At 40.9% G+C, this 12192-nt stretch overlaps 1 protein-coding gene across 4 annotated transcripts in view; it reads left to right on the forward strand.

Moving 5' to 3' along the window:
- Positions 1-1910: 1910 nt before the first annotated feature.
- The window catches only part of Rad54b (RAD54 homolog B), a 71915-nt gene continuing 61633 nt past the window's right edge, over positions 1911-12192 (forward strand). For 2 of the 4 annotated variants that reach the window (XM_048359264.1, XM_048359267.1), the window contains exons 1-3: positions 1911-2039; positions 5375-5525; positions 7456-7621. In XM_048359264.1, the coding sequence (XP_048215221.1) occupies positions 5391-5525; positions 7456-7621 (301 nt within the window). In that variant the 5' untranslated portion in view covers positions 1911-2039; positions 5375-5390. The remainder of the gene's footprint in view (positions 2040-5374; positions 5526-7455; positions 7622-12192) is intronic. The other 2 variants (XM_048359266.1, XM_048359265.1) reach the window with 2 other exon arrangements.

Genomic DNA, 12192 nt, shown 5'->3' on the forward strand with positions numbered 1-12192 from the left:
CTTTTCTACTATCATCACCAAGGAGAAATGTTCAGCTCTGATGTTGGTGTTGTCTTACCAGTGACCTACCATTAATAATAACCAATTAATGTTCAAAATTAATATTGTTCCACAGAGAGGAAAAAATTAGTTTCAGTTTTCTATAGCACAGTAGAGTAACTATTGGTTAAACGTCTATATTTAAAAATGACTACAGCTTGATGTGTTGGTACAAACCTTGGGATGAAGCCAGCACTGAAATTTCAAGATTAAGCTTGGCTAGGTGGCTCACACCTGTTACCCTGGCTACTTGGAAGACTGAGATTGGGAGGGTCACAGCTGGAGACCAGCCCAGGTACAAAAAATTTTGAGTTCTCTCTCCACCCAATAAATAGGTGGCCATAATGAATGTAATTCCAGCAGCTGCAGAATGCATAGGAGGACCACTGTGCAGGTGGGAGAGCCCAGGCAAAAAGCAAGATCTTATCTCAAAATAACCAGTGCATTAGAAGGGTGGAGGTGTGGCTCAGCAGTACAGCACTTGCCTAGCAAGCACAAAAGCCAGGGATCAACACCCCAATACTGAGGGAAAAAAGATCTAGAGCCAGCTTGGTGTAAACTGACTTTCCCAACACTTAAAAATGATGAATTAATAAAAAGAGAAAAATAGACAAAAAGTTAACAGTTTATTTTTTAAATCAAATGACCGATAAACATGTAAAACAAAACGAACAAACAAAATCCTTCCAGAAACTAAACAATTAATGACTCACAAATTTATGGGTCACCTTTGTGCTATTTTTTTCTTTCTGAAACTAGACTTAACTCTAGGCCTTCACCTTTTTGCTTATAGGTGATGCACTACAACTTTAGTTACACCTCCAGCTTTCCCTGATTAACTGGGGATTAAAATCTTTCAGATTTTCTGCTCAGGACTGTCCTTATCCAGCAATCCAGCAATCCTCTGATCTCACCTTCCTAAGTAGCTGGGAATGTAGGAATGGGTCATTGGCATCTGGTTCTAATCTTTCTTTTGCCAGTTCTGGGGCTTGGGCACTGTCCCTGGCTTCTTTTTGCTCAAGGCTAGCACTCTACCACTTGAACCACGATGCCACTTCTGGCTTTTTCTATGTTGTGCTGAGGAATCGAACCCAGGGCTTCATGCATGCTAGGAAAGCATTCTACCACTAAGCTACATTCCCAGTGCCGTACAGAAGATTTTCTTTTTTTCTTTTTTTGGCCAGTCCTGGGGCTTGGATTCAGGACTGCCACTTGAGCCACAGCACCACTTCTGGCCATTTTCTGTATATGTGGTGCTGGGGAATCGAACCCAGGGCCTCATGTATAAGAGGCAAGCACTCTTGCCACTAGGCCATATCCCCAGCCCCCGAACAGAAGATTTTTCTAGGCACATCAACTCAATGCTTTTTGAATAAACGAGTATTCCTGTACCTCTGTGCTGGCCCAAGTGTCAATTACTGTACTCCCACAGCACAGCTTATTTACTACATGTTCACATAGGTTTGGAGAGGTCTGTGGCCTAAAACGTCTATTTTGGCATCTGATTATTCAGGAACAAAAGCAGAATTATCATTACTTGCCAGTACCAGGACCTCACCTCAGACCTGGCTTTTTGCAGTTAATTGGCGATGAAGTCGCAGAGATTTTTCTGCCCTGGCTGGCTTCCATCTGCCATACTTTGGGTCTCAGCCTCCTGAATAGCTTGAATTACAGAAGTGAACAACTGGCCCTCAGCTTCTAAGTCAGTATATATATACAGTATATATATATGTATATATATAACTGAACCTTAAACCGGAATCAAACTTGGAAGAACTGAAAAAAGCGCATGCGCAACTATGGTCCAATCAGACTTGGCCGGAGGAGGTGCCGAAACGGGAGGTGGTGCGCACGCGCGGCTCCCAGTCCGCGATTGGCTGAGCAAAGGCGGGAGCCTTGAGCTCCTTCGGCGTTGGGCGGTCGTTGTCTACGTGAGGCGCTGCGTCGCGGGGCGCGCCGTTTCTGTCAGATTCTCGCGGGTGCGTCCCTGGAGGGGAAGGGTAGGAACGCTGCGGCAGCCTGCGGGCTCATGCGGGACCAGTGGGGAGATGACGCTGAGAGAGGCCTCCGCGGGGGAAAGGAGGCGGCGGGAGCGACCGCGGCCTACCCCCACGGCACCCGGAGCGGCGACGTGAAGTGGGAGGGACGGCCGGCGGGAAAGGGGGCGGGGACAGCGGGAGCGGAGGCCGCGCATTGGGCGTGGCGAGAGCGGTCTTTAGTGCGGTGTGGCTGGCGGGAGGGCTCCGGCATCCGGGCGAGCGGTTGGCCCTTGAAAAACACAGATAAAATTATTCTGGTTGGAAGGTGGCTCAGTGGTAGAGTGCTTACCTAGTATGCATGAAGACCTGGGTTCGATTCCTGAATACCACATAGAGAAAGTCAGAAGTGGCGCTGTGGCTTAGGGACGGTGCCCAGGCCCTAGGTTCAAGCTCCAGGCCTGGCACCAATAACAACTCTAGTGTCCATGTGTGAGGGAAAACCTTGTAAGAGGTATTTTATTTAAAACTTTTTTTTTATTATAAAGGTGATGTGCAAGGGTTGTAAAAGGCTTTTTAAAGAGTCGTTTTAGGTGCTCAGCAAAGTTGAGCGAAGAGTAGAGGCTTTTCAAGTCCCTTGATGCTCACACACACAGGTTGTCCATTACCAGCATCTCACTCCAGAACAATGCACTTACAACAGGTTCACACCTACAAGCTGGAACTGCTTTCCCAGGTCCTGGGTGAAGGCTCAGCTAGCTCCCTGGAGAGTGTCAGTGCCAAGCGAACGTTAAGAACTTGTGTTTCTTAGCGGCTATTCACTAGTCAGGAACTTAAAAAAAAAAGTTAATTATTCATAATTTTTTGCAGTGTTGTGAATGGATCCTAGGGTTGTGCACATGGTAGTAAGTGCCCTGCTACCTCTCAACCCTCCTGTTATTTTCGTTTTTTAAAATGACACATTTCAATTCAGGCCTCACACTTGTTAGGCATGTGCTCTAATCTCTTTGAAGCTTTAAAAAAATATTAGTACTTTGTGAAAGATTTTGTAGGAAGGTATAGTGGAATCACAAGTCAAAGGGGGTACTTAAGGTATGAAGTGAGGTAATTATTACTTAATGTAATTGGAGGGCAAAAGCAGAAACAACAGGAGAGTTCTGTTGCTGGTTGTTGGTATAATTATTTAAATTATATTTTTTCAGCCTAGAGGTTTGATGATTGCACATATTCCCACCCTAAGTCCAAAGGAAAGCATAAATTCTAGGCATGATCCTGTAGGCACCATTGCATCTCCTTCATGGGACTGTAAACAGGACTTATGTATTAAGCACCCCACAATAATAGGTGGTTATTTCTCAAATAATACTGGGAAATTTCTGTGTGTCACTAGTTTGAGTTCTGTAAGTATTTCATTTAATCCATCATAAATATGACAGTGTTCTCTTTTATATATGAGAAAACATATGAAGAGATTAAACCATGCAAGATTACATACTAGGAACATCAGTCTTGATTTATATTCAAGCAGTTGCCTTCAAAGCTCTGTTCTTAATTACTATTCTTTATTGCCAGATAATTAAGGCTATCTGATATGTTCTTAATTTATCTACTGCAGTATCAAATAATTAAGCTATCAGATATGTTCCACTTATCTGGTCTGGCCATTTTTCTTAGAAGGAATGAAGCAGGGAGATGTTAAAGGCCTCAAAAGTAGTAGCATAAGTCAGGTATGTTGGTATTTGCATGTAATTCCAGTACTCAGGAACCTGAAGCAAAAGGATCTTAGGTTTAAGGAGAATCTAGATTACACAGTAACATCCTGTCTCAAGGAAAGGAAAAAACAACTGTAGTATATCAGAGCTGCCACATGGCTTTATTACTAGGGCCTGGGAAAAATGCCCAAAGAAAAGTGCTAATAATTTAAAAAGTAAGATCCACAGACTATATAGGTATAGCTCAAATGGTATATTGCCAGCTTTAAGCAAAAAAGCCAAGTGAGAGAGCAGGGCCCTGAGTTCGAGTACCAGTAGCAGCACTCACAAAAAAGAAGGAAAATAAAATTAAGGCAAACAGGGCTAGGAAGGATCAGGGTTCCTGTAGTAGAGCACTTACTTAGCCAAGTTCAATCCCCAGTACTGCCAATTAAAGAAGTTGAGACCTGGTCACATATGCCTATATAATCCCAGTATTTGAGAGGCAGAAGGAGGAGGAAAGATGTCATACTCATGGCCAGCATGGTCTATATATTGAGACCATGTGTCAAAAGATCAAAAACGTGTAAAGGAGAGTAATGGGGGAGAGAATGGGAGGGAATTGAATGCATACCGCATACACAGAAAATGGCCAGAAGGGGCGCTGTGGCTCAAGTTGCAGAGTGTTAGCCTTGAGCAAAAAGAAGCCAGGGACAGTGCTCAGGCCCTGAGCTCAGGTCCCAGGACTGGCCAAAAAAAAAAAAAAAAAAAAAAGAAATCCCCCTTGTGTATGGCTAATGTATGTTAAGAAAATCCAGGGGCTGGGAATGTGTGGCTTAGCAGTAGAGTGCTTGTCTAGCATGCATGAAGCCCTGGGTTTGGATTCTCAGTACCACAGAACATGTACCATGAACAGAAAAAGCAGGAAATGGCGCTGAGGCTCAAGTGGTACACTAACCTTGTGCAAATGAGCTCAGCGACAATGCCCAGACCCAGAGTTTAAGCTTAAGCCCCAGGACTGACCCCCACCAAAAAAAATCCAAAACATAACCAATAAGACTGTTTTGGGTGAAATGAACTGATTTCTACAGTTTACTTTGAAATGGATCAACAAATTCATTGGCTTGATGGAAGCCCTAGGTCATAGGTAAACAGTAGAATTAGGATTCTAGTTAAGACAGTCTGGCTAGCTAGCTCTAGAGTCTCCTCAACCCTCTACTGGAGCTTGAACCCAAGGCTTGTGCACTTGCTTGGCAAAGATTCTACCATTTGAGTGGCTCATAGTACATATATACTGATTTTTTTTTCTGGGACTATAGGCATGAGCCAACACACTTGGCTTGATGAACTATTTTTTAGTTTAGTTTTAGTTTAGTGCTGAAGCTTGAACTCAGGGCCTGGGTTATGTCCCTGAGTTCTATTTTTGTTTTTTTTTTTTTTTTTTGTGCTTTTTTTCCCCTCAAGGCTAGTGCTGTGAGCCCATTTCTGACTTTTTGGAAGTTTATTGGCGATAAGAATTTCATGAGCTTTCCTGCTGGTTTTGAACCATGATTTTTGGATCTTAGCCTCTTGAGTCATGAGCCACCAGTGCCTGGCTTGGAGAACTATTTTTATATTTATTGATGATTCTAATTATACTCATGTGATTTCTGTTTTGATTATTTTCAGATTAGTGCAGCTGAAGATGAGACGATCTGCAGCACCAAGTCAATTGCAGGGGAATTCCTTCAAAAAACCAAAATTTGTACCTCCAGGAAGAAATAATTCAAGTCTGAATGAAGTGAATACAAAGGTGAATCCACATAAAAAATTATTTCAGGTAGAAAACAAAAAGGGAATCATATGAGAAGCATACATCTTTAAAAAATGCAGTTTAAGCTGGATACCATCTGCTCATGCCTATAATTCTAGCTACTTGGTAAGTTGAGATCTGAGGCTTGGTTTGAAGCCATCCCAGGCAGGAAAGCTGTGAGACTCTTACCTCCAATAAACTTAAAAAGTTGGCAGTGAAACTGTGGCTCAAGTGGTAGAGTGCTAGCCTTTAGCAAAAAGCTCAAGGACAGTGCTCTGAGTTCAAGCCCCAAGACTTGCACACACACACAAAAAGCAGTTTAAAGAAATATCAAGGGCTGGGGATATGGCCTAGTGGCAAGAGTGCTTGCCTCATATACATGAGGCCCGGGGTTTGATTCCCCAGCACCACATATATAGAAAATGGCCAGAAGTGGTGCTGTGGCTCAAGTGGCAGAGAGCTTTGAGCAAAAAGAAGCCAGGGACAGTGCTCAGGCCCTGAGTCCAAACCCTAGGGTTGGCCCCCCCCCCAAAAAAAAAAAAAAAAAAAAGAAATAGCAATATGTAACTGCTTACAAGAGTTTTTCGGTGTCTGTGACAAAGTCTTTTTTTTTTTTTTTTTTGCCAGTCCTGGGCCTTAGACTCGGGACCTGAGTGCTGTCCCTGGCTTCTTTTTGCTCAAGGCTAGCACTCTGCCACTTGAGCCACAGCACCACTTCTGGCCGTTTTCTATATATATATGTGGTGCTGGGGAATCGAACCCAGGGCTTCATGTATATGAGGCAAGCACTCTTGCCACTAGGCCATATTCCCAGCCCTGTGACAAAGTTACAAAATCTGTTTTTTTGTTTTTTGTTTTTGCCAATCCTGGAGCTTGAACTCAGGGCCTAAGCACTGTCCCTGGCTTCTTTCAGCTCAAGGCTAGCACTCTACCTCTTGAACCACAGCACCACTCCGGCTTTTTTGTTTATATGGTGCTGAGAAATCAAACCCAGGGCTTCGTGCATGCTAGGCAAGCACTCTACCACTAAGTCACATTCCCGGCCTCTTGAAATTTATTTTGAAATTGGTTAAAGATGATTTTTTTTTTTTTTTTGGTGGTAGTACTAGAGTTTGAACTCAGGGCCCTATGCTTGGTAGGCAGGCTCTTTACCACTTGAGCCATACCTCCAGCCCAAGATGATAAAATTATTTGTTGTCTATTTATTGACAGAATTTAGGCTCAAGCTTATACTAGTCGATTTAAGCCATAAATTCTTTTAAATAGCCCTTTATTAAGAAAAACAAAAATCTTACTAGCTTTTGAACTGGTATATGATATCATAAACTTGTGATTATATAATTTTTTTCAAACGGTGTGGCCTTTTTGTCTTAATTTTTTAAAATTGTTATTATTAAAATGATGTTCAGAGGGATTTCTGTTTCTTAAGTAAGTTAATGAGTATATTTGTTTTGGGACAATGTCACTCCTTCCCTTGCTCTCTCAGTTTTGCCTTCCATCCCCACCCACAATTTGTGTGGTTAATTTTCACCTTATTGTCTACTGGGTACCACTGCTGCATTTGTTCACCCTAGGAATGATATTTTTAAGGGAGAAATACAGAAACTAGAGCTGGGCTCTGGTGGCTTAAACCTGAAATCCTAGCTACTCTGGAGGCTGAGATCGAAAGATCAGGACTTGAACCCTGGTGGGGGGCAGGGAGGAAAATCCATGAGACTCTTACCTCCAATTAACCATTAGAAAACTGGAAGTGGTGCTGTGACTCAAATTAGTAGAATACTAGCCTTGAGGGAAAAGGTTAGGGACAGCACCAAGGCCCTGAATTCCCCAATTCAAGCCCCATGACTGACAAAACAAAAAAGAAATATAGAAACTGATTGTTCATTTTAAATTACTCTGTTGTGTAAACATGGAAAATTATATAGTTTCTGCTAAAATGTATATTTGATTCTTTTAGAGTGCTGCAAATAATAGCTATCTTTACTTACAAAATGATCCTGGAGTATGCAGCTCAAATCTTTCACGCACTGAAGGAAGCACTAATGAAATTAATCATGGGGATGATCACAGCAGTAAATACTGTTTAGAAGCATCTGTAGTGACTTCAGAGCCACATCATACAGGTAAGACTGTGATTTTTATTCCAGTTTATACTTTACCATCATATTGCGGTGTTCTTTAAATGATTATTGAAGAATAAACATAGGGACTTCTCTTTGGAACCCCTCCTGTTGGAGAATCTCACTACTTTCCTTTCTCTGCTTTCTTTTCACTTGCAAATAAACTTGCTCTGATCTGTGTTAAAAAGAAAAGAATATGCGATTTGACAATTGTTGGTATAATACTACTAGATTATTGATAATTCAAGTTGATAGTTATAAGTTGTCTTTAGTGATTGGATTAATTATTATGTAACTGAGTGTGAATATAGGTCAGTGGTAGCACACTTGCTTGGCATGTACAAGGTACTACCATAAAACCAAACAAGTTCCCAAACAGAACAACAAAACCATGTTATTGAAATTATGTATTTTATAATAGGTAGATGCTTAAGATTGCTTATAGAGAAAGATATTGTTGGGCTACAGAATAGTAACTACCATTCTCGTGAAACCTGTGCAAATCAGTAAATGCCTTAAGCTACTTAACTCTTTTGAAGAAGATCCTTCAACTTCATAACTTTATGATTGACCATAAATTTTATCTATTTTTATTTTAATTTTTATTGTCAAAGTGATGTACAGAGGGGTTACAGTACATATGTAAGGTAGTACATTGTCAAAATGAATTTTATCTATAAATGGGTTCATTTCTTACTAAGATAGAAAGGAATTCTATATTTTCCTGATTGACCATTTTCCTAGTGCTGTTTTTGTGCTTGTAATTTTTCCAAAGATGTAATTGGTGCGTGAATGAGATTTAGGAAGGGTCCTGGGAACAGGTCTGGATTTGTCAACGCAGCTACTGCTCTGACTCACTGATTGCTCTCCTTTCTTTCCTCCTTACTTCCCTTTCTTCTTTTTTACATCTTGTTAGGTGAATATCGTATTTTACTAGAGTTTATTGTTCTTAACTGATAATGATCCATATATACTCACTTCTTTTCCATCGTGGTAGCTAATCTTTTCACCAGAGAATGATACCTGGACTCTGGAATATAATATAGACTATATTAATGATTTGCATGCTTTATTTTGTGTTCTACAATGTTTTCTCATTCTCATCCCTGCTAAATATGAGAAGGGAGTTAAGATAAATTGAAAAGAGAATTAATTTACTCAATCCTTAATCCCTTTAATCCCTTTTCTGACTTAGTACATTCATTGGACTAGGAAACCTATGCCAATCTCCTGATACTCGGCTTATTCAGAGAGAGGTTAAATTGGGGGAAAGAGCTTTGTGAGAAACATTTTGTTCTCTATGGTGGGTTACTGGAGAGGGATATAGTATATAGAAAAGCATGGCAATGTGAGAGACATTTAATATATACAGGTTCTCACCTTTTTTTTGTGTGGTCTTGGGGTTTGAAAGATAATATTTTGACATCCTTTTAATTCTACATCTGATCCATTTTGAAATGTTCACATGCAAGCTTGTATATATTAAAATATGTTTCTGTTTCACCATATTGCTGATATTTCAACATATCACCATTGTACTGGTCCTTGGTCTTGAACTTGAGCGTGGGCACTGTCCTTGAGCTTTTGCATTCAAGGCTAACGCTGTACCATTTGAATCACAGCTCCACTGTCAGGTTTTTGGTGGTTAATTTGAGAAAAGAGTCTCATAACTTTCCTGCCCAGGCTGGTTTTGAACTGCATTCCTTAGATCTCAGCTTTGAGAGTAGCTGGGATTACAGGTGTGAGCCACTGGCACCCAGCTTTCAAATGTAATTGAAAAACTTTTTTCTCCTGTTTTATTGTGTAAAAAGATGACTAGAGAGAACCATAATGTACTATATATTTTAAAAATTAGGGGAAAGGATTTTGAATGCTTTAATCACAGAGAAATATGGTGGCCAGGTATGGTGGTACACATTTGTAACCCCAGCTACACGGGAGGCACAGGCAGGAGAAGACTGTATCTGAGAAATAACTAAAGCAAAAAGGACTGGAGCTGTGGCTCAAGTAATAGAATGAATACCTAGCACGTAAGAGGTCCTGAGTTCAAATCCCAGTACCATGGAGAGAAAGACACAGAAAGAATGCATATATTAGGAAATAGCTACGTTTAACCTGATTCAAACATCTTTCATGTACCATCAAAGTACCACATGGCACCTTATTATAAATAATAATTTAAAAAATTAAGCCATGTGCTGATGGCTCACACCTATAATCTTAGCTACTCAGGAGGCTGAGATCTGAGCATCCAGGTTTGAAGCCATCCAGGCAGAACTGAGAGACTCATCTCTAATTAAAATGCAAAACCCCAGAAATGGAGGCCAAAATGTATTTTTAAACTAATGCCTTATATGTGTATTTTGATTGTTTGAGATCTTTTTGTTATAAACAAAGCTAAAATGAGTATGTATATGGTATATACATAAAATATATCAATAGGATAATGTCTTGGAGTAGGATGCTGATCTTAAGTTATGTGCATTTATTGTACTGATTGACTCTGGCCTTCTTGTATTCTTAGCCACATTTTCGGCTTCTACTCTTTGTTTGTTTGCTTTTGAGTACTAGGGCTTAAATTTAGGGTTTTATGCTTGCTAGTCAAATACTCTGTCACTGAGCCATGCTTCCTCTTTTCAGTGTGTGTTTCTTTTTTGTGCCCGTAATAGAGCTTGAATTTAGGGCCTCAAGCTCTTCTACTCATGGCTGAGACTTTATCACTTGAGCTACACCTTAAAAAAAATATTTACTATTATTAAGTAGTTGTACAAAGGAGTTTAAATTCCAGAAGTCAAGTTATAAGTACAGTGCACCTCGGTCAATGTCACCCCTTCCATTGTCCTCTCCCTTCTTTCTCCATCCCATCCCTACCCTCAAGTTATGTAGCTCAATTTTTACATAGTGCACATTGAATATAATGACTGTATAATATTTTTCTCACCATTCCTTCATCCATTTTTGTGGCTCACCAGAATGTTTCAGTTTTGTTGAATGGTTTGTTAGCTGTTCAGAGGTGTTACACCAATGGACTCTTCCCCTAAGAATGCCCTCCTTAAGTCAGTTTGTTTGTGTGTATGTGCATATAACCCTATATGTGTTATCATGTGTGTTTGTACATTAAATCTTATGTCCACATATGAGAGAAAACACGTACCATTTGTCTCTCTGAACCTGACTTATTTCACTTAATGTAGTTTTTTCTAGGTATAACCATTTCTCTGCAAATAACATCATATTCTTTCTGATAGATGAGCAAAATCCCATTGTATACATGTACCATATTTTCTGTCTTTTAAAATTTTTTTCTGGGGACTGGGAATATGGCCTAGTGGCAAGAGTGCATGCCTCATATACATGAGGCCCTGGGTTTGATTCTTCAGCACCACATATATAGAAAAAGGCCAGAAGTGGCGCTATGGCTCAGTGGCAGAGTGCTAGCCTTGAGCAAAAAAGAAGCCAGGGACAGTGCTCAGGCCCTGAGTCCAAGGCCCAGGACTGGCCAAAAAAAAAATTTTTTTTCTGGTGTGGTGTTTGAGCTCTGGGCCTGGGTGCTGTCCCTGAGCTCTTCAGCTCAAGGCAAGTGCTTTACCACTTGAGCCACAGTACCACTTCTGATTTTCTGGTGGTTAATTGGAAATAAGTGTCTCCTCACAGACTTTCCTGCCCCGGCTGGCTTTGGACCACAATCCTCAGATCTCAGCCTCCTGAGTAGCTAAGATTAAAGACATGAGCCACCGGCAACCAGCTTACCATATTTTCATAACCCACTCATTATACTCATTATAGTGTATCTAAGCTCTGGTGAATAGTGTGACAATGAACATGAACATGCAATTGTCTTTATTATGTAATATTCTGAATAGATGATCAAGAGTGGTGTCACTGGAATTGTAGTTAGTTCTACATTTAGTTTTTTGAGGAATGTTCAAATTGCTTTCTAGTGGTTGCAGCCCTGCTGGTCTTGGGCCTTTAACTCAAGGCGTAGGTACTGCCCCTGAGCTTTTCTGCTCAAGGCTAATAATTCTCCACTACTTTGAGCCAAACCTCCACTTCTGGTTTTCTGATGGTTAGAGATAAAAGTCTCACAGACTTTCTTGCCTGGGCTGGCTTTGAATGGTGATCCTCAGATCTCAGCCTCCTGAGTAGCTAGGAGTACAGGTGTAAGTCACCAGTGCCCGGCTTGTTTGTATTCTTGATGATGGCCAATCTTGATAATGGGGTGAGATGAAATTTGTGGTGTTTTTTTTGTTTTTTTTTGCCAGTTCTGGGGCTTGATCTCAAGGCCTAGGCACTGTCCATGAGTTTCTTTTGCTAAAGGTTAGCGCTCTACCACTTGAGTGGTGCCACTTCCAGCTTTTTCTGATTATATGGCATTGAGGAATCAAATCCAGAGCTTCATGGATGCTACGCAAGCACTCTCCCACTAAGCCACATTCCCAGCCCCTCAGTGTTTTGTTTAGTTTTGTTTTGCCAGGCCTGGGACTTGAACTCAGGGCATGAACACTGTCCCTGGCTTCTTTTTACTCAAGGCTAGCACTCTACCTCTTGAGCCACAGCTCCACTCTGGCTTTTTC

Source organism: Perognathus longimembris, chromosome 12, assembly GCF_023159225.1.
Source record: "Perognathus longimembris pacificus isolate PPM17 chromosome 12, ASM2315922v1, whole genome shotgun sequence".
Taxonomy (NCBI): Eukaryota; Metazoa; Chordata; class Mammalia; order Rodentia; family Heteromyidae; genus Perognathus; species Perognathus longimembris.